Source organism: Mustela nigripes, chromosome 4 (assembly GCF_022355385.1).
Source record: "Mustela nigripes isolate SB6536 chromosome 4, MUSNIG.SB6536, whole genome shotgun sequence".
Taxonomy (NCBI): Eukaryota; Metazoa; Chordata; class Mammalia; order Carnivora; family Mustelidae; genus Mustela; species Mustela nigripes.
This window is the reverse complement of record NC_081560.1, coordinates 160,943,952-160,967,471: the sequence shown is the minus strand read 5'-3', so window position 1 is coordinate 160,967,471 and position 23,520 is coordinate 160,943,952. Positions and strand designations below refer to the sequence as shown.

Below are 23,520 nucleotides of genomic sequence, written 5' to 3'. Positions count from 1 at the left end.
AATTGCATTAAATGTGTAGATTGCTTTAGGTAGCATAGACATTTTCACGATATTTATTCTTCCAATCCAGGAGCATGGAACATTTTTCCATTTCTTTGTGTCATCCTCAATTTCTTTCATGGGTACTTTATAGTTTTCTGAGTATAGATTCTGTGTCTCTTTGGTTAGGTTTATTCCTAGGTATTTTATGGTTTCGGTGAAATTGTAAATGGGATTGACTCCTTAATTTCCCTTTCTTCTGTCTTGCTGTTGGTGTAGAGAAATGCAACTGATTTCTGTGCATTTATTTTATATCCTGACACTTTACTGAATTCCTGTACAAGTTCTAGCAGTTTTGGAGTGGAGTCGCTTGGGTTTTCCACATATAGTATCATATCATCTGCAAAGAGTGATAATTTGACTTCTTCTTTGCCAATTTGGATGCCTTTAATTTCCTTTTGTTGTCTGATTGCTGAGGCTAGGACCTCTAGTACTATGTTGGATAGCAGTGGTGATAATGGACACCCCTGCTGTGTTCCTGACCTTAGAGGAAAAGCTTTCAGTTTTTCTCCATTGAGAATGATATTTGCGGTGGGTTTTTCATAGATGTCTTTGATGATATTGAGGTATATGCCCTCTATCCCTAAACTTTGAAGAGTTTTGATCAGGAAGGGATGCTGTACTTTGTCAAATGCTTTTTCAGCATCTATTGAGAGTGTATTATGGTTCTTGTTCTTTCTTTTATTGATGTGTTGTATCACATTGACTGATTTGCAGATGTTGAACCAACCTTGCAGCCCTGGAATAAATCCCACTTGGTCGTGGTGAATAATCCTTTTAATGTACTGTTGAATCCTATTGGCTAGTATTTTGTTGAGTATTTTCGCATCTGTGTTCATCAAGGATATTGGTCTATAGCTCTCTTTTTTGATGGGATCCTTGTCTGGTTTTGGGATCATATTTACTGAATAAGCTTTAAAATAATTGTCTAAAACCTAAATTTCAGTGTTTTGGTGGGTAGTTCATTTTTTTGGATATAGTATATTTCAGGGGAACTAAATCCCAAGTACAAGAAAAATAGTTCAAATCTGCTGTAAAGGCATGCTTTACCTTAAATACTGGATTAAATTTGTTACTTGGGCATTGACATTGACTGTACAGTCACTAGTTTTCAGAATTACTAGTGGGCAACCTCTCCTAGAATTCAGATTCTTGCCTTGTTCCTTCTCAGATGTCAGGGTTACAGTTTTGACAATTCATTTTTTAATGCAGAAGCTCTTTTGCTTATACTTTAGAAATAACTTTAGAAATAAGAAACTTTCTAATAAATGGCATTAGCTGGCAAGTCATGCACTGTTATTTTAGTCTGCCATTATTAATGGTCTTTCTGTGTTGTTGCTTATTTGAAGTGAGCATACTTAATCATATCATTAGTATTAAGCCTGTGAGTATTATTTTTCTATCAAAGTGACTAACATTGTTGAGGTTCTATTACGTGCTTCATACACATTAGCTGTTTTAATTTTCATGCCAATCATGTGGAGGGGCTGCTGTTCTCTCCATTCTCCACATGAGAAAAGTAAAGTTCAGAGAGGTTAAGTAATTTGAGATCATACAACTGTTTGTAGGGGTATTAGTAAGCTGGGATTTGAACCTAGGCAGCTTCACTCCACAACTCGTTTCCTAATTTGGTCTGCTGTGGAAGTGAAAATAGAGATAATAAAAATGCAAAGTAGTAAGAAAATAAAAAACCTTGCACATGACATTTGTTAAGACTCACTCCAGAGTCAGAATGATTCTAAAACATAAAAGGCAGATAATGTAACATGTGAACATTATTTTGTGTTGGTGATGACCGTAACAATCAGAGAAGAAAAAATAGTTAAATAGAGGATCAGTATCAGTATAGAGACCTGTGAGCGTGATATTAACTCCTGAGAAGCCATAGTGTGGGAGAAGCTGTGGGTAAGTCTGGAAAAATACTGCTGCTTTCTTACTTTGGGCGGGCAGTGGTGAGCTGGCAAGTGTAAGCAGCTCCTGAGATGTTTCCCGCCTCGAGTCTTAGAGATGTGAACGAGTAGGCGGTTCCCTATGTCAGCAGATTCAGTGTAGATGAAGATGGTGTATTTTGGGTGGAAAATGCCCATAGAATATTCATAAACGAAGAGATGAAGGGTATGTGTGATTTTTAAAACTGTGACTGATAAAATTCATTTAATGCAGTGTCTCTGGGGATTGCAAGCTTAAATCCCTGCTAGGCATTTTGGACTCTCAGTCACACCAGCATTCCTTTTGAACCCTCTTTGCTGATACTAAAAGCTTCTGACTGGTAATGGACAAGTCTTAAACTAAAGCAGCCTTTTAGTTTTCAGCATGGCTAGGCCCGTGTCAGTCTTCACACACCCAGTTCCAAAGAGAGAATGGGTCAGATTTTTTAATGATAATCTGAAAGGAGACAGTATTTGAAGTGTTTGAATTGCTGAAAAGACAAATTTTGCTTTTAAAAACTTTGAGACCCACAATCTTTTAACTTTTTTTCTTTTCTTTTCTTTTCTTTTTAAGGTAGGATCTGTACTCAACATGGGATTCAAACTTAGGACCCTCAAACCCAGAGTCACGTGTTCTATTGATTGAGTCCATTAAGTGCCCTGAGACTTAACGATTTGAAACATGGGAATGATATATTCTTAAATTACTGCCACATTTATATTTAGCTATATATTGGCAGAAATTAAACACTATAATATTTTAACTATTAGGTATCATACCCACTTTAAGAAGTTGAGTGTAGCTGTTTATGCGGAGGAGTGCTACTTATTTCAAAACTATATGAAATCTTTGTATTCTACATAGGTATACAGTGAAATACAATAATTTTTTTAATTTGGAAGGTGGTTAATTTATGAAAATTGTGTATCTTCCCAGTACACACATGAGTGTGATGTTCTTGTAAATTCTCTTTAAAAGAATATTCTTTAGCTCAGACTGGGGAGATTATATGTTCTTTCTACAGACATTATTTTACCTTCCTAGTTATGCAGAGTTTCAAAATTAGTCTTTACTATTAGTGGTTTAAGTACATTTCTATATTATGGCAAATGATAGTCACTTGTCATCTTAATATTTGTCTTTGCAATTAGGCATTTAAAATATTTTGTTCAGGGGTCCCTGGGTGGTGGCTCAGTGGATTAAGCCTCTGCCTTCAGCTTAGATCATGGTCTCAGGGTCCTGGGATTGAGCCCTGCATCAGGCTCTGCTCAGCAGGGAGCCTGCTTCCCCCCCACCCCCTCCTGCCTCTCTGCCTACTTGTGATCTCTCTCTCTCTGTCAAGTAAAGAAATAAAATCTTAAAAAAAAAAAATAAAATATTTTATTCAGTTTTATTTAACAGGAGAGTTGGTCTGAATTCTCTAGATGTCATTAGTGGAAGATGAAGTTAGAAATTGTTGATCTGAGGGGTGCCTGGATAGCTCATTCAGTTAAGTGTCTGACTCTTAATTTCAGTTTGGTTTATGGTCTCAGGGTTGTGAGATGGAGCCCTGAGTTGGGCTCTGCCCTGGGTGTGGAGACTGCTTAAGATTCTTTCTCTCCTTCTGTCCCTCCCTCCCTGCTCTCTCCCTCTCCAAAAAAAAAAGGAAGGAAGAAAGAAAAAATTGTTGATTTGGGTTAATGTTGATTTGTGGACCTATGGATTTTTAAAAAATAATTTTTAATAGTATAAGGAAAATGGGATAGGAAGTCTCAGTGTTATACTATTTAAAGTAATATCACTAATATAGACTATATAATTTCTACTTTATTTTTCATTTCTATCAGTGGGCAAGAATCTTAAGCAATTAAATTATAAAGGGAAATATTCTAATTATTTTTCTTAACAGCTGAATATTCCTATCCGTATGATGTGATTGGTTTACAGGGTTGCAAAACAATTTTAGTGCCAGCTTCTAATATTTTTGCCAAAGAAATACGAAGTATTTGTTTAGACTATATTATGAAATTTAACTGCAGATTAAAAAAATGAGTATCAGCTTGTGCAATATTAACTAGAAATTCATTCACCAGGCAACCTTTGGAGATTTTTTACAGTCCAGGATGATATTTTTTGTGTTCCTGTTAAATTTATCTTTGAAATTAAACTAATGTTAATGTGATAGACTCGGTGATATTTTCTTTAAATTGCTGGCTTTAACTTACCACATATGTTGTTTCGCCTTTTTAGGAGGGGATCAATGCTTAGTACAGCCATATTTGTCTATGCTGCTACATCTCCAGTGAATGGTTATTTTGGAGGAAGTCTGTATGCCAGACAAGGAGGTAACTTACAAGTTATCACTTTGTATTTTTAATTCTAGATGCTAATATTTTACTACTAGGTATTTGGAATTTAAAAGGGACAGATCAGCCATTGTAAAAGACTTTGTTATCCTGTTTCACATAATCTCCACCAAACCTGCTCTGTGGTCTATCTTTTATGGAATCCCTGCATTTTGTTTCTGAAAATTATGAATAATTAATAAGATTTTCTCCATTGTCTGCTGTGAAGTTAGCCCTGAGGAACACATGGGAAAGAGTATGTGTTCAAGTTATTGATACTATTTTGCTTTGAGGTGCCTAACTCCCTAGATGTGCTCCATGGGAGGTTTCCATGCAGACTGCATAGCATTACAGCTGGATATAAAGGCACATTTAATGGCTATGGTTAAAGTGTCTGGACTGGAAGGAGAGTAGGAAGGAGAGCTCTTTATTTCTGTTGACTCTTAAATATTTATCAAAGGATCCTGCACAAAGATTTCTGTTATTCTGTGTCATAATCTTGCCAAGAGCATTTCATCTTAAATACACCCTTCCTTCTTTCCTATTGTCATCTGCAAATGATGGGGGATAAACAAAGGTACTGCTCCTTGGTGTTTCTTTCTTTGATGGCACTCGAGGGTCTTCAGGTTATTTTTGTTTTCCCTGTGACTAGGATCAGAAAAGTACTGGAAGTAGTAGATTTGCATATTTCAGTTTATGAATGAAGGGCTGTTGAAAGACCTTAAAATTGTATTCCTAAGGATAGAGACTTTCTTGTGTGATTTTCCCAACTCATCCTAAGCAATCAGCATTAAGGAATCCTGCCTTTTGGCAACTAGACTTATAGGTTATTGGCACTCAGAGCATACATAGGATCATTTAAAATTCCTCCAGGGTATCCTGGTTTACCATTGCTTTTTTTATTGGTCCTCCGAGACTTAATGTGGTATGTACCTTCAGTATAAATAGTTCTTCAGATTGCCTGAGGGAGCATCATTATGGATTAATTATTTTAGTTATCTGTTCAGTGTCTGTATTTTACCTTCAGATATGGGAAACAGGTCTTATATGGGGCTACCATCCTTAGGAACTAAGGATGCCAAAGTTAACTTCTGCTTTGAATATGACCTGGAAACTAGTTAAGCTGTGGCCTCCAGAAAAATCTCCATAGCAGAAACAAATTGTTTAAAACAGGAAATTTATTCGTACTTGGACATAAATTGATTACAAGTTAAGAACACAGCCAAACTTAACTCTTTTTTTTTATTATTTTGGAGATAAAGAGAGTGCACAGGTCGGGTGGTGGTTGGGGGAGGGGCAGAGAGAGGGGGAGAGAGAGAATCTTAAGCAGGCTCCATACCCAGCATGGAGCCTGACATGGGGCTCTATCTCATGACCCTCAGATCATGACTTGAGCTGAAATCAAGAGTTGGATGCTTAACTCACTAGCCACCCAGGTGCCCCTAAAGGTTATTACCTGATTGACAGCCCCTTGGAAGGTCTGGTCATATACTAATATTTTTGTCTGAGTGATCCCTAAATACCAGGTCAATGTTAGAGATCAACCCAGAAAGTCAAGAATTTTTTAGAGTTATCTCAAGGTTATCTTGAAACTCAAGGTCTCCATGTTGTCCTCAAGGTACTGGATAATCCTCCAGACCCAATTTAAAGCTAGAGGTAGCCTGGAACTTGACCAAAATATCCAAGGGTGTGGTGAGCAGCAGGGAACACAATGCAGATGTCTGGGCTTCTAACTGTACCCAGTGGAATGTGTGATTCTTTTTGATTTTGGAGGGAAAGAAGTAATAGGATTGAATATGAAATTTATAAATACATATGTGAATCCAAGAAGATAATGAAAAGTATAGGAAAAGAGAGTGCTAGAAAAGAGTTAGAATTAAAGAGGAAAATAATACTGTAATTGCTACCCTTTTTGTGTTGTTCAAATGCTAAATACTGAGTCTTTATGTGGAAAGGAGGGGCTCTTGAAACTTACCTGAGAAAGAAATAAAATAGAGTTGAAAGTTCAGAATCAAGGAATTTTTCTGGAGGAATGTCAAAGTTTGGGATAGTAATTCTATGAGATAGATGTTTAAAAGAGCTTTACATAGGACAAAACAGAAGTTAGGGTATTGCTTGTTTTGCTTATCATACTTCCTATTTAGGTCCCTATTGGTTTTGGTTGTGGGATTGAATTCTAATAGTGATCCAGTAGGAAATTTTTGTGTTTTGTTCCTGAGCGGTATGCAGGTGTTTCCTTGGTAGTGCTCTTGCTTGTACACTCTGCTATACTGGAAAGATAGCTCTGTGTTACTCTCTTGATCAATACAAACGTCATCTAGAATTTTTTATTGCAGAGTTTAAAATTGACATAGTTTCCTTTCTTTGATTATTTAAGTAACATGCTCACTGAACAGAATTTTGGCAATACAGAGAGATACAAAGAAATAGTGAAACTGGGGTGCCTTAGTGGCTGAGTTGGTTAAGTGTGTCCAACTCTTGGTTTCAGCTCAGGTCTTGATCTCAGGGTCGTGAATTCAAGACCCGAATTTTGTTTTATTGTTTTAAGATTTTATTTATTTATTCGAGATAGAACAAGAGAGCGATAGAGCGCAAGCACAGGGAGCAGCAGGCAGAGGGAGAAGCAGACTCCCTCCCAATCAGGGAGCTGGATGTGGGGTTCCATCCCTGGACTCCAGAATCATGACCTGAGCCGAAGGCAGATGCTTAACTGACTGAACCACTCAGCACCCCTCAAGACCTGAATTTTAAAAAAGAAGGAAAGAAAGAAAGAAAAGAAATAGTGAAACTTATAAGTCTATAGTTTTAATGACTGAGAGAGAGCTCGTGAGATGCACACTGTTGTTCCCCCACTTTTTAAAAAGATTTTATTTATTTATTTGAGAAAGTGAGGGAGAGAGAACATAAGCAGAGGTAGAGGAGCAGAGGGAGAGGGAGAAGCAGACTCCCTGCTCAGCAGGGAGCCTGATGTGGGGCTCCATCCCAGGACCCTGGATCATGACTTGAGCCAAAGGCAGACGCCTAACCAACTGAGCCACCCAGGTGCCCTATTTTTTCCCTTTTGAAACAAATAAATGTAAATATATGCTTATAATCATAATTACAGCTAGAAGTAAATTTAGAGACCCCTTACACCATTTTTTTTTTCCTTTTTAAAGCTTACATGAAACTCTAATATGTAAAACTGTTGAAAATGGACTTGTTCTTGTTGAAGCAGGACTTGGGGCTCTTCCTTCACCAGTGACTTCATGGGCACCTCTAGGAAGCTCCTGGACTCCCAGTACTAGATTGGAAACATCTTTTTAGGCCATCTTGTAGACTGGCAAGATTGAGTGACTTACCAAAGTTCACAGCAGTCCAGTGGCGGGGTCAGGACAGAACACTGAAATATTTTACCATAGTCCGTTGTTCTTTTCCAGTATACCCACTTCAAAAGCTATATTTTCACCGGACATACTTGCATAGCTAGACTGGTCTTTATTAGCCATTGTTCTAAAACAATTATTAGAGTGGCAGATTTTAAGATCTTTATATTAGAATTTTATTTATTTATTTATTTAAGATTTTATTTATTTATTTGGCAGAGACACAGTGAGAAAGGGAACACAAGCAGGGGGAGTGGGAGCAGGGAGCCTGATGTGGGGGCTCGATCCCAGGACCCTGGGACCATGACCTGAGCCGAAGGCAGACACTTAACTGACTGAGCCACCCAGGTGCCTGTACATTAGAATTTTAAATAAATAATTTGATGCTAAAAACAGTTGGGTACCTTATAAACATCAATATATGACTCTCCCCCTCCCCACCTCTGATTTTCATTGTTTCCTTTCTCTTTCAGGAAGGAGATGGATAAAGCAGATGTTTATTGGGGCATTTCTTATCCCAGCTATGGTGTGTGGCACTGCCTTCTTCATCAATTTTATAGCCATTTATTACCATGCTTCAAGAGCCATTCCTTTTGGGACAATGGTAAGTTGCTTGAATCTTACTTTGAAACTGGAAAAATGCAAATGTTCGGATATGAGGCCTGCTGTCTCTCTGAAGTAACTCTTACTAAGAAGAGGTTTGGTATTTGCAGCCAGTCCCTGCTCAGTCCTGGAAAGTTAGGTGAAGAAGATTTTTTTCTTCATTCTGTGAGCCAGTAAAGTGAAAGTCCAACTTAAAAGTATGACAGGAGAATACTATGCCTTTTATCAGAGATGGGAGAAACTGGTGACTACATTGTAGAAGAATAAAGAAAGGAGTGTATTTTAAGGTGATAGGTGGGTGCGTTGGTTGAATTAGGTAGTGAATCTTCTCCAGAACACATTTTCTTTTTTCAGTAGCAGTGTACTTATTTTTAGAATCTCATTAAACATTTATATTGATAATATGTGTTACTTTGGACATTAATATCCTATCTCATTATTTTACCTTTAATTACAGACTTGGAAATATTTTAGATTTTTTAACTACAGTAAAACTGTAACACAGATATATACCAGTGCTTTACAGAGGTAACTCACAGTTTCCAAATTTCTCCTGTTGTTACCTTTTTACTAGAAACAGAGTTTTTGGCCTGGAGTAGACTTTAGTTTTAATGTACAGGGTAGAAACATGTGTTGCCCATATACACATGTGTGCAAGGTGCAGGATGGTTACTGCTTTTCAGAGAGGCTGTGTAATTTGGTCAAGATCATACAGATCATGGCAGCACTGTAACTGGACTCTTTCTGAATTTTAATCTTATTTTGGTTTTCTTTTAGCTATGTGGGAGTTATCAAATGCTTTCACAAAAGTTCCAGATGATTTTGCTTTATAATCCAGGTTTTTCAAAGACATTGGATATATACTTTTACTGAATCTTTGATACTTCTTAATTAGGGATATTTTTGAAAATTGCCTCAAAATTGAAGAAGTTTTTTTGTTTGTTTGTTTGTTTGCTTGGGGTTTTTTTTGTTGTTGTTTTTTACAAGCCGAAGTGAGTGATAGGGTAAAGTAATTAATTATATTCAGAACTGGAAAATAATTTACTTAATAGTACTTCCAGGCCATCAGAAAGTATCTATAAGGAGTTAGGGACTTCTTAAAGATGATGTGCTGAATTAATTACTTTCATAGTGTTTTAAAAATGAAAATTCAGGGGCGCCTGGGTGGCTCAGTGGGTTAAGCCGCTGCCTTCGGCTCGGGTCGTGATCTCAGGGTCCTGGGATCGAGTCCCGCGTCGGGCTCTCTGCTCAGCAGGGAGCCTGCTTCCCTCTCTCTCTCTCTCTGCCTGCCTCTCCATCTACTTGTGATTTCTCTCTGTCAAATAAATAAATAAAATCTTTAAAAAAAAAAAAATGAAAATTCAGATTCTGCTATAATTTTCCTCATTGAATTGATGTGGTGAAAATGATATTTTAAAGTTGCTTCATTTTACTAAAATTATAAATTTTACCACTCTTAAATGCAGTTTTAAATGTTAATAGTCAATGTAATTTGCCTTTAGATAACTTAATAACTACTAGAATATAGTTCCAGGCTCCATACTAAGCCAGAGAAGGTTTATAAAATTGGTCTGTGGCATATAAAAGAATGGCTCTTGGTGTTTAGCAGGCTTCTAGAATACCATGTTCTTAAGTTGCATTCTAATTTGGAGTGAAGGAATGCTAAGTGAAAGATACTCCCATTGCCCTCAAGTTTTAATCAGATGTGTGCACTAACATTTTTTTTCTCCTTTTAAAAGTATCAAAATTTGTTTAGAACATGAAACTTAAGAACTTGAGTTAATGTTTGACCTAGTTGTTCATTAAGTGTTTAACTACCGAAACTCGTATTTTTAGTTATTTGACTTACTGACATTATGAAGGAAGTGGTTGTATTGTCTCATTAATTCAACGGTTCTCAACCCTGCGTACACATTAGAATCCTTGGGAATTTTAATAATTTCAGTGCTCACGGCTTCATCCTAAGCCAATTAAAAATTATATTTTTTAATTTTTTAAAGATTTTCTTTAAATCCAATCACTGGTGTTTACCTGATTCTAGTTCCCAGCATCTGTGGATGGATCTGTCAGCTGAGAGGCTCCCAGAGCATACGTTTCTGAGAAGCTGGATGCCCCTACTTAACTGAACTTCTGGTTTGCAAATCAGTCTTCAGATATTCTTATTTGCTCTTCCCCAAGGCTTAGCTGTTTCAGTCCTCCATTCCTTCGATCACTTGGACATCGAACCATTTCTTTGGGTGATCTTGTCTCTAGTACTCTGTTTTCTCAGATATTCCACAGTGAAAGTTTAAGCCAACCTTGGTAAAAATGACTTTAGGCTTCTGACTTGCCCTGTCGAGGCACCTGAATAATAGGGATTTTGCCCACTGGGATCTCGAATTTTATTGGAATACTACTCTTATCATCAAGACTAGCCCAAGATAAGACTGAAAGTGGGCAAGGTTTATCTTCAGACTCCAGCTTCTTTGCTCAAGTGTACCAAATTACACATAAAAGCTGTTAAATCCAAGTCAGATTAAACTTGAACAATTATCAATTTTCTTAGCTTAATAAAGATAAAAGTAGAGGGTGGTGGTAATAATCTGAGCTGATATCTACTGCCCTAGGTTTAAGGGATGGTGCCTAAAGTCAAGAGAGTATTACAAGAAGACTAAAGAGAGCATTTAAATGAAATCTGGGGTCATGGACTCTCCAGAGACTCTCCAGAAGTTGGAGTGTTCTGGCCAGAGGTCTGTCCTGGCTACAGGGGAGAGCATGTACTAGAAATCAGATTGATTCTGAGAAGATAAAACCTTCTTTTTGGGGGACCTTATTCAAGAATGATTTAGGTGTTATACCCAGAGTTTTTGGTCCTGTGAGAGTTTCTTGGGAATGAGGAGGGATTTCTCAGGATGTTCTGAAAACAAGTTTTAAGGCATGAAATCTGTGGGCTGTAAATCTCAGATCCTAGGTTTGATGTTATTATAGGGTTTCAAGGGACAAAGGAGCAGTTGCAGAGTTTTAAAACTCAAAGTTACAGAATAGCATAGGAACTAATAACCTTATCTCTAGTCTAGTATTAAGCTCAGCATGTACTGATAAATCCTTGACTTATTGTACTTTATTGTTTTTTCTCTCCGTGGTTAGAATAGTTGGTAGAGAAGAAACAGCAGTCATGGGTGAACCGTGTTGTATCTGTCATCTTCAGGTCTGTTTTATTTTGGGTGGGGGACATCTTGAACATTATCAGAAATATGCCATCAGTTTTAGAAAATCATATTTCACAAATATTTAGGGAAATGCTCTTTCATGATCCAAGTCTTGGACCATAACTGGGAAAATGGCTTTAACAATTGGAGGCTCTCAAAAATGAAATTCATGATATGTGATCAGAATACCACAGTGAGGAAACAGTGGAGGCCAAGATTTTATGATCTCTCAAAGTTTGTGAGAATACAGTATACCTAAGTGTAAAAGAATAATAAAGATCTGTAAAAATAGTGTTAGAAAAACTCTGTTAACCAACCTGAACTTCTGACAAATGCTAAGACAAGAATTTGTAAAGATACTTTCATAGCAAGACCACAGGCTCATTACATAGGATCAGTGACATAACAGAGTGAAAGAAGAATGGCTCTAAGCCAGTCTTTCTCTTTCTATTCATTAAAAAATAGCCTTTAAACAAGAAAAAACAAGAGGAAAATAGTCCCTGATAAGGGGATAGTGAAGCCTAAGACAGATAAGGAGATTGATTGATGGTACAGGAGTAGCCAGCTACCTTAGCTGTTTAGTCTGCTGCTTATGTAAGTGACTAGATATACTGAAGATCATGCTGATAAGTAGTGTTTGAAATAACTGTGTAAGGGAACAGAAGCACTATGTAACTGGACATAAGCAAACTTACTTTTCCAGAGGGAAAGGAAAAAAGTGGATTCTGCCTTATAAAATGTGAACTTGATAAAGCACGAGATTTTAGAATATTATTAAAATTTATCTTTTAAATCACAGAAATAATGAACATTAAGAGCTATTATGGGTTTATTAAAACGAAAATGCTAGAACAACTTCATTTCCCTTTTTGGTAGGTTTTAGTAGAGAAGAATAAAGGAATATAAAGTATTGATCTTGGACAAGATAGAGAAATGTAGGTGAACAGTACAGTCAGGTTGATGTGTAATGAAATAATTATATAATTAAAGAATTGGGATGATATTCCTGATAATATGTTACATACTCTTTTCCGGTAGACTTTTGACTTTGGCCAGTTCAAATAATTGTTAATGATTTGTATAAAGGCATTATGATTTGATGATTAAGTTGAAAAAGAATGTGAGATTGGGTGTGTCAACTACAGTAAAAAAAAAAAAAAAAAAAAGTAAAGAAGAAACCACTAAACTTTTCCACAGTGGTTTCATCATTTTACATTCCCACTAGTATTGTATAAGAGTTCCAGTTGCTCCACATGATCTCTAGCACTTTGATGTGGTCAGTCTTTTTAGTTTTAGTCATTCAAGTGGATACATACTGTTGTCTCATTGTGGTTTTAATATGCATTTTCCTAAAAACTAATCATATTGAAGATACTTTTATGTGCTTATTTGTCATCTCTTTATATTTTAATGAATGTTGTAATCTTCGGCTTGTTTTTAGTAGGTTATCTTGTTGAGTAGAAAAGTTCTTTGTTTATTGTCTGTAATAGTCCTTTGCCTTATAGTTATTTTGGAAATATATTCTCCCATTTTGTGGCTTGACTTTTCATTCTCTTGAGTATCTTTTGAAGAGCAAAAGTAATTAAGTCTAATTAATTTTTTTTTCTTTATAGTTTGTACTTTTCTGTCCTTTGCCAAAGTAGAGATCAATAAGCTTTTCTCCTGTATTTTCTTCTGGAAATTTTATAGTTTGGACTCTTAAGTATGATCTATTTAAGATCAGTGATTTTATTTTTAGTTAGTTTTGTTTATTGTATGAGTTAAGAGTTAAGGGTTTTATTTTGTTTTGCTTATGGTTATTTAGTTTCAACACCATTTGTTGAAAAAGTTATGCTTTCTTCACTGAATTGACTTAGTATTTTTGTCATTTAATGTGGATCTATTTTTGAACTTTCTGTTCTCTTTCATGGATTAATTTGTCATGTTTTTCTGCCAGTGTCACACTGTCTTGATTACTATAGATTTATAATAAGTTTTGAAATCAGTTCTTTTTCAACTTTGTTTTGGTATTTTCAAGTTCTTCTTATTTCCATGTAGAGTTTAGAATGACCTTGTCAATTTCTTAAAAAAAACAAAAACAAAAACCAAAAAACCTACTGAGATTTTGCTTGGGATTTTATTGAATCTATAGATCAATTTGGGAAGAATTGACATATTAACAATATTGAGGTTTTTTTTTTTTAAGATTTTATTTATTTATTTGACAGATAGAGATCACAAGTAGGCAGAGAAGCAGGTAGAGAGAGAGGAGGAAGCAGGCTCCCTGCTGAGCAGAGAGCCCGATGTGGGGCTCGATCCCAGGACCCTGGGATCATGACCTGAGCGGAAGGCAGAGGCTTTAACCCACTGAGCCACCCAGGCGCCCCAACAATATTGAGTCTTTAACTTATAGAATACAGCATGGCTCTTAACTCACTTAGGTGTTTTTAATTTTTCTCTTTTATAGATTTTAGTGCTTAAATTTTGTATGTCTTTTTTGAATTTACATCTTTTATTCTATTAGTACATGACATTTTAAAAATTTCAAACTTAGATTGTTTGTTGATGGCGTATTTAAAAACAATTGATTTTTGTATATTGGCTTTGCATCTTGCAACTTTGTTAACCTCATTTATCCTATTTTCTTTTTTTGTAGGGTCCTAAGATTTTTTTACATAGATTATTATGTTATGTGTGAGTAAAGACACTTCCATTTCTACCTTTCTAATCTGTATACTTCTTTATTTCTTTTTCTTGCACACTGGCCAGAACCTCCAAGTGCAGTGTTGAAGGGAGGCAGTGAGGGCAGACTTTCTTGTCTTATTCCTTCTATTGGAGGGAAAGCATCCACTTTTGTGCCATCAAGTGAAGTATTACCTGTATTTTTTCTTTGTAGATGCCCTTCATGTTTCTTGTTTGTTTTTTTTTTTTAAGATTTTATTTATTTATTTGACAGAGATCACAAGTAGGCAGAGAGGCAGGCAGAGAGAGAGCGGGGGAAGCAGGCTCCCCGCTGAGCAGAGAGCCCGATGTGGGGCTCGATCCCAGGACCCTGGGATCATGACCTGAGCCGAAAGCAGAGGCTTTAACCCACTGAGCCACCCAGGCGCTCTGATGCCCTTCATGTTGATGAAATCCTTCTGCTCCTAATTTGCTGAGAGTGGTTTTTTGTTTGTTTGATTGTTTGTTTGTTTTGAATGGTGGTTGGATTTTGCACTGGCTTTCTCTACATCTTTTGAGATAATCATTAACTCATTTTTTAGTCTGGTCATATGGTCAATTAATATTGATTTTTGAATCATAAACTGATTTTTCATTCCTTTGATAAACCTCAATTTGTTATGATGTACTTACCTATTTTGTATGTCGCTGGATTCAATTTGCTAAAATTTGTTGGGTATTGTGTCTATATTTATGAAAGCTACTGGTCTGTAGTTTTCTTTTTTCCTGGTTTTGGTATCAGGATGATGTTGGGTTCATCAGATACATTTTTTTTTTTTAAAGATTTATTTATTTATTTATTTGATAGACAGAGATCACAAGCAGGCAGAGAGCCAGGCAGAGAGAAAGAGGAGGAAGCAGGCTCACCACTTGAGCAGAGAGCCCGATGCGGGGCTCGATCCCAGGACCCTGAGATCATGCCCTGAGCCGAAGGCAGAGGCTTTAACCTACTGAGCCACCCAGGTGCCCCCATCAGATACATTTTTAACCTCAAATCCAGTGTTTCTCTGTTAGAGTACTAAGGTCCAAAAAGTGGAGTGAGAAGTTACTTACTAGCATATTGAAAATAATCTCATAAAATAGACTTCTTACGGGCATTTGTGTTTGATTTATAGATCATTTGCCCGGATTAGTAGATCTTATTGTTGAAATGCTTAAACTGAAGCTCAGTAATTTTTATATAGATTTAAAGGCATAAAATGTATGAGGTAGAAAAAGAGTGATAAAAATTGTCCAGTCTGAGCAGATGTTGAAGAAACACATAATGACCGATAAGACAGTATATTTCCTGAGAATCAACTTACCTGAAAGCAATTACTGTCTGTCACAATAAATAAAGTGCATATTTTTAACATTCCAAAATAGCCCATCTCCGAATGCATTTTCCCTTTCCATTCCATTCACACCATGGATTTCGTAAAAGGCTGGTCTAGAAGCAGAGCTAGAATAAGAACTAGCCAAATTCTTTGTTTGTGACTGAGATTGGGAAGAGCTGACAAGTTGGTTCATCTTTGGGGTATTAACTACTGATAGGCAGTACTTGTTTCTAACTTGCTTTTATTGTAGATGGTGGAGGTGCTCAACCTGGAGTAAGTCTTTCCTCCCTCCATTTCCTGCTTTTACTGTTGGTCTAGGAAAGGAGGCTAGGGGAGAGACCTATATTGGTTTGAGTTCCGGAATTTTCACAGTGTTAGTCTAATGTTTTTTTTAACTTTTAGCCACTAAATTTCATTTTACTTATTTATTTTTTTAAAGGATTCTTATTTATTTATTTGGCAGAGAGAGAGAGAGAAGGCACAAGCAGGGTGACCTGGAGAGGGAGAAGCAGGCTTTCCATTGAGCAGAGAGCCTGATGTGAGGCTTAAACCCAGGACCCTGGGATCATGATCTGAGCTGAAGGCAGATGCTTAACCAATTGAGTCACCTAGGCGCCCCTACTAAATTTCATTTTAAAATGAAACTTTGTGGAAGCCAAATATAGAAAACAGATATAAGCATGAATCTTTTAGTATTAATAAATTTTGCAAATTCAGTATTTTAACATTCTCAACTTAATGAGGAGCAATAAAGTTGTGATGAATACAGATCTGATATAAAGGGGTATGAATAAGAGTTCAGTCATGTCTTCTTCAGTAACCAATTTATTTGGTTGAATGTCAGTCTTGAGAAGAATTCTGACATCATGGATGATTTAATTCATACGACTTTTTTTTTTTTAATAGCTTGCCTTAAAATCTCAGAGTACTTCAAGTAAACTCATCCAGAACTTGAACATAAAGGAAGAGGAAATTGGTTCCACAGTTCAGTCTCTAACAGTTTCTAACAAACTGCTCATATTCTTTTTATCATGTATAAGAAAACAGACAAGAAAAGGGGGGAAATTGGACGAATACCAAACAGTTGATAATGTCTTTATGAGACTTTTTATTGATTATTATTATGCTTTGAATGAGCACACAGGCAATATATGCTCTCACATCATTTGCCACTTACTTGCCTGTCACACACATGTGCTGTAGTGCATTTGCTTGTACAACTTTGGGTGAACAAATGAGTGCAGACCTGAAATGGATTGGGGGTGGGGAGAAAAAAAGACCAGTGTAGCATCACGAACCTTCCTAATCAATGACTCATTTATAAGAAGTCCAAATCTGTACTCAGAGTTGTTGGCAGGAGAAACTATTCTCAGATTTGTATGAAAATGAGCTAGCCTGGTTATGATAGCTTCAGTGTGTTAATACTTGGTACAGAAATCATTTGGATCTATATTTTTTTTTAACCACACTTAATTTTTTAAAAACACTGTTTTCAAAAGAATATTCAAATTAATTTCTTGTGGAATTTCTAAAGCTCTTCAGCAGGACCTGAGGGGTTTGTAGAACAATTTGAAAACCATTTCCTAGACCATGTCATTCCTCATAGGAATATTTTCTTCAGCTTCTCTTCGTTTCTTGTTTGAAATTAGAGTTCTGGTAAATTCAGAGGGAAATATATAGAACTCTGTTACGATGTGTTAACACATACGGGTCTTGTATACTTAATGATATAGCAAATCTCAATAAGAAAGCAGTCAACAGCAAGAATTGAGACAGAATTCATCCACCAGATATACATGAGACAATGTAAAATTTGCAGTATTTTGAACGATTAATATATCTCAAAGCAGCTTATTTTCCATGTTTCACATTCTTATTATAGGAGTATAAATTCATATTATTAATAGGCCTAAACTGAGATACCAATAATTTGAGTTCCTAAACTTGATCTTTAAAATGGAATTCCAGGACTCTCTTAACTCTCATACATTTATTCAAATTTTATCTGGAAGAAAGATGATGACCTTTGGCTTGTTTAATACACACAAGCACATGCACACACACACACACACAAGTATATAATGAAGATGTGGTTTCACTCATGTTGCTTCAAAATAGACTCTCTTGTATAATAACTGGATTTTCTACCCCAACGCTTCTTCATTTTTCTTAGTTTCTTCACAATTTTCTTTCAACTTTTCTCACTTTTACTTTTTATTAGAACCCTAAAATGTATAATAGAAAGTTATCTCAGAGGCAGTTCAGTCCTCCCATTTTACAAGAGTTCAGAGTGACGTGGTCTTAACCATATCCTGGCTGGCGAAGAGCTTGAGTGTGTGTCCTTGAGTACCCAGATTTATATAAGGAAAAAAGGCACAGAAATAATTATTTTCCTAACTGACTGCTTTGGTTCTAGAATTTCTATGTGGTTTTCCCTGTAACGTTAGACTTCGAACTGCTGATGGGTAGAAAAATACTCCTACCGTTTTAATATTGACCCGCCTGTGCATAAACAGAGCTATGCTTGTATGAAATAAGGCAGTGTGGAATAGAAACATGCACGGTCTCTGAGACAGGGAGATCAGAACTGAGGTTTTGGTGTGGCCGCCTCCTAGCTGTGTGGGCATGGGACGTTACTTAGACTCTCTTCATTTTCTTCATATGTAGAGTTGGGAAATAACATGCAAAGCTTCCTGAGCTCAATAAAATGCAGCCAAATAGATAAGTTGGTTATAACGAGAAAAGATAAAGGATATGTTAGAAGCACGACAGCTGAAAGTAACATCAGGAGATTAAAAAGGACCGCAGCAGAGAGCACTGGCAGAACGGGGCACAGGAGCAGCTGTTGCAGGCGAGAAGCAGTTTGGCTTGTATTTAGTTCAATTCTAATACTTTAAGGCACATTCTTTGCCTCTTTTCATTAGTGTATATCTTATACAATTTTAACCTATATTGAACTTAAACATTTTCTTTTGTGGTCAAATTGTGTTTAAATTTTTAAGTGTCCCCTTTATTTTTATTAATGTTATTCTGAGTAATCATACACATTTTAATTTAATTTACAGGTGGCCGTTTGTTGCATCTGTTTTTTTGTTATTCTTCCTCTAAATCTTGTTGGTACAATACTTGGCCGAAATCTGTCAGGTCAGCCCAACTTTCCTTGTCGTGTCAATGCTGTGCCTCGTCCCATACCGGAGAAAAAATGGTAAAGAGAATGATAAATCTTATGTCATTGTTTCTCACAATATAGAAATTCAATATAGAAAGGCAATTATGTATATGTAACTTGTAGAATTGGCATGTATTTATAAGAAAGACTATCTTAAGTTTGAACTTAAGAATTCGTCTTTTTACTTTTTCCTTTGACCTATATTGTTAGTAGTAGTAATCAATTATATCCTTATTTCACTTTCTGAACATTGGTGTGATTTACAGATAAGTTAAATGCTTTGATAAGTATACTAGTGCATCTAGGTGGGTGGGAACTAAAGCTGCAACAGTTTTATTATTGTATATAGGACAAAATTGACCTGCTGCCTATTTTTTTTTTTTAAGATTTTATTTATTTATTTGACAGAGATCACAAGTAGGCAGAGAGGCAGGTAGAGAGAGGGGAGGAAGCAGGCTCCCTGTTGAGCAGAGAGCCCAATGCGGGGTCTCAATCCCAGGACCCTGGGATCATGACCTGAGCCAAAGGCAGAGGCTTTAACCCACCGAGCCACCCAGGCACCCCCTTGCTGCCTATTTTTGAAAGAAGTTCTGTTGGAACATATCAATGCCTGTTCATTCACATATTATTGGTGACTGCTTTCACACTGTGGCATCAGACAGAGACCGTGTTGCCGTCACAACCTGAAATAATTACTGTCTGAACCCTCACAGAAAAAGTTTGGCAACCTTGGCTTATAATTTAATTTTCCTTTCCAGATATTTTATTATTCTAAATAAACTGACACACATTTATAGCTACATATATCATACGGGTTGAGGGATGAATTAGGACTAAGACCAGTTACAATTTCCTGGCTTAATATTCTTTGTCTTTACTTCTGGGAGAGTACAGAATCTCTCAAATACATTCTGTCACATCGTATGCACAAAATGTGTTCTTGAGGTCCTCCTAGAATTCCAGATTAATCCTAACAAAAGATGATGAGTATTTCTGTGAAATGGCTGAAGACATTCTTTAATTGCAACAGAATGTACGTAGTTTACAATTTCTTTGACCAATCAACTTTGAAAGTATGATTCTTGATGGGTTTTTAACTTGAGGGAATTTGTATTTTTTCAAATTCCAGACATAAAATGGAATGTCATTAATGTATTTCTATGTTTTGTAATTCAAATTTAAACAAAATGTGAACTCATATAAATATATTGCCTTTTAAAGTTAGTAAATTAAATGTTTTAGAGCTGATTTATGCTATTCTGCTTTCTTCATTTTCCTAATTCTTACTAGTGGACAAAAGTAGAACAATCTTACCATATATACATTTATTACATTCTCCCTTTCATAAGAATTGTTGTACATTAAACTCTACATATCCATAATAAGGGATATATATTGAAAAGCCTCTGTTCCTAGATATTTTACCTTATTAATAGACATAGTTTGCATTCAGATACTTACATACACAGTCTTTTGTAGAGTTGGAGGTCATTAATAGGAGTGGAGGCTGAATAAAAACAGCGCTTTTAAAGGAGGGTGATCTGTTTTAGTCTTAGGATTGTCCAGGTTCCATTTTTTCCTTAGATTGGTGATTGTGAGAAATTCTGTAGTTTGTTTTTTAAAGTCCATTTTCTCTTTCAAATCAAGATTACACTCGAGGTCACTAGGGCTGGTGAAGGAGAGGAAGGAACAACACCTGACCTTGGAAACCCTGGGTAACAGTTAGTTGGAGGAAAGCTCATGTGTATCTTTATTTTCCATATATAATTACATGGGATCCAAAATCTGTATACTAGATCTGGCTTTCATTGATTGTGTTATCTTGGGCAGATTATTTTTAACCTCTGTGGATCTTGGATTCCTATAAAGGGAGGAAAGAAAACTGGATTAAATGGTTTTTAAAGTTTTGTTTTTTCAGCATTCATATTCCCAGTTTCTTCTCAGTTTTGTTTTGCTTTTTTTTAGGGAGGAAGAGAGCAAGAGAGTATGTGTGTATGTGTGTGCATGTGCACACATGTGCGGGGCGGTGAGCAGAGGGAGAGAGAGAATCTTAAGCAGGCCCAGCAAGGGGCCTAATGTGGGACCTCGATCTCATGACCCTGAGTTCTGATCTGAGCCAAAACCAAGAGGCAGACTCTTAACTGACTGAGCCACCCAGGCACTCCCCTCTTCTTGGTTTTTTAGTTTGTTTATCCCAGAGATAGTAGTTTAGTGTCTTTTATGTGCCTGATACTGTGCTGGGCACTGGGAATACCTAGAGGAATAGCTTCTGCCTGCCAGAGTTTCTAAACTAGTGAGGTGTGATATGGGTGTGATCACACAGTTCCGCATGGTGCGGTAAGTGCTGCACAGGGTTATGATCAGGAGGCAGGGCAAGTATCGGGGAAGGACCCACCTCTTTCTGGGGGACTTAAGAAGGATTTTACAGGGAGAACACTGGAGTCAGTGCTTGCAGGAGAAGTATGACAAGAAAAGGCATTCCAGGTGGAGAATTACCAATTGCCTTGTTTGTTGAGTGAATGAGTGAGGTTTGAATTTTATTTTTTATTCACTCTGGCTCTAGCGTAACCCAGATCTCTTAACACCTTAATTGTATAATTCACAGGCAGAGAAATTATTGAACCAAGGAAAGCATGACCACAGTTTGGGAAACATTATTTCAGATAGGGCTCTAAAGACTTTACTTTTCCTGTGGCTTTCTATAAATAAGTGCCTGTAAAGTCTTTAGAAGTTTTTGAGAGATGTAGAACAGGAGCAAATATCTAGAGTTTTTCCTGAGTTCTGTCGGTAGAAAGAATTTCTATTCCCCAAATTCTTATCCCGGCCTCTTATGCCAGAAAGAACTTTGACTAAAACCTATGGCTGATTTGAATCCTACCTCTGCATTAGAACCTGTTTGAATTTTTTTTTTTTTCTTTTTACTGGTTTGTTTCTATCCCTTGGGTTATTTTTAAGTACCAAGCATCTGCTTTCTGTTACCTGGATTGATATAGTGTAATGTGAAAATCATACTAGAAGTTTATTGCCAATTTTAATATTTTCCAGGTTCATGGAGCCTGCAGTTATTGTTTGCCTGGGAGGAATTTTACCTTTTGGCTCAATCTTTATTGAAATGTAAGTTGTGGCAATGCATTTATGTTTTGAGGGATATAATTGTAATAAGAGAATTTAGGAGTTGGAGTAGGTGTAGAATCATCAGATGGGAAGGCATCTAACAGAGAATAGTCTGATAATTTCATGGCTCCCGGAAAGGGATCTAACATAATTATCTAACATAATCTACCTAAAAGCAGTTTTCTGCTGTGGTCTCAAATATGCAGGTAAAATTTATGTTTTATGTTATGTTCTAGAGCCTTCTTACCTAACAGGAGAGCTTAGAAATCAAAGAATGAATGCTAAATGAATGCTAAAGAGTACTAAACCTGGTTTTCTGGGTTTTATTATATTTTGAAAGTGTTTCTGAGGGTCTGGGGAACTAGGTAAACCATTACCTACCAGTCATTCTAGATCTTGACATCTTCGGATACATGTATTCCAAGTCTCCTTCCATAGAAGTCTTCAGGAGTGCTGGAGAATGTGTATGTGTTTGGGGGTGGGAGGTACGCACCTGGGGCCCAGGTACCGTGCATCATACCTGCATCCCTGGCACTACCACAAAATATAAGCCTTTTCTTTTCTCAGCTTGTATTCCAGTGTTCCTTGATGAGAATGCTCTGGCATTTTAGGCAGGACACTTCCTTTGTATGGGACTTTCTCAAGAACTGCCGTCATAATCCTCTGGTTCTTAACCACAAAATGCCAGTCATTGTGACTACTCAGAACTCCCTTACACATTTCCAGATGCCTCACTGCTGATTGTCTCCCGTACAGTGGACACCTTCTTAACAGACAGGATGGGATCTGATAATTGGTTAATTGAAAGTTGGATCATGTAAGGGAATTACAGAAGGAAAAAAAAAAAAGATTCATACATAACATTTTATTTTAACTTAAAACAGCTAATGGTACATCTTTCACTCATGTTTTTAAAAATGTAGAGCCAAAGTCTTTGATTTATATCTAGTCAATGTTTCCATCATTTTCCCTTTGACATTCATAACATATCTTCTGTGTTTCCAGTGTTTCTAAAGTGGAACAAGAACATTAAGACCTTTCTTAAGCATTCTAAGTGCAGAATCCTTCTAGATTTATACATTTCTCCGCCAGACTTTAATCGTTGTTTCACCCACACCTAATTTCATGTTGTTGTTTTTTTTTAAGTGACTCACCTTGTTAAATTTCTCCAAAACATTCAACATAATGTTCGTAGGAATCATGCATCCTTTTTGCTTTTACATTTATCAGTGTATGTCATATTCAATTACATCAAATAATTATACTAACAAGCACAATTGACATAGATTTGGACCACCCCTGGTAGTCACCTGCCAACTGTGAGTGTGCTGTGGGTATTAATCAGTACCATAGAGGGACTGGAGTGTGTGTCACTCTAGCTTGTGGTTTAATAAAGCCTGTTCAGGAACCTCTTCAGTACTTATAGGCTCATATACTGCTTTGTATCCTCACCCTGACTTGAGCTCTATTTTCCTGTCTTACCCCTATTCTCAGTACCTTCAAGATCACATCTCTTCCTGCTTTCTCAAGTACTCCATTCCATTAGATAGCCTCTCTGCTGTATCCTTAAGTTCTCTTCTGTTTTGACCACCCTCAAGCCCATTTTCCTCTTGGTAGCCACACTGATCTTTTTAAGGTGTTCATCTGATCACGTCCCTTCTTTACTAAAGACTTTTTCATTTTCATTGAGGTAAGGTTCCAACCCCATGACATAGCCAGTGAGGACCTTCATAACACATCTCTTCTCCATCCACATCTCTTAGCTCTCACCCC

At 36.7% G+C, this 23,520-nt stretch overlaps 1 protein-coding gene across 1 annotated transcript in view; it reads left to right on the top strand.

Moving 5' to 3' along the window:
• The window catches only part of TM9SF3 (transmembrane 9 superfamily member 3), a 106,538-nt gene that overhangs the window by 70,379 nt on the left and 12,639 nt on the right, over window positions 1-23,520 (top strand). Inside the window, exons 8-11 of the mRNA XM_059398240.1 lie at window positions 4,198-4,292; window positions 8,131-8,261; window positions 18,530-18,669; window positions 21,679-21,747. Coding sequence (XP_059254223.1) covers window positions 4,198-4,292; window positions 8,131-8,261; window positions 18,530-18,669; window positions 21,679-21,747 — 435 coding nt within the window. The remainder of the gene's footprint in view (window positions 1-4,197; window positions 4,293-8,130; window positions 8,262-18,529; window positions 18,670-21,678; window positions 21,748-23,520) is intronic.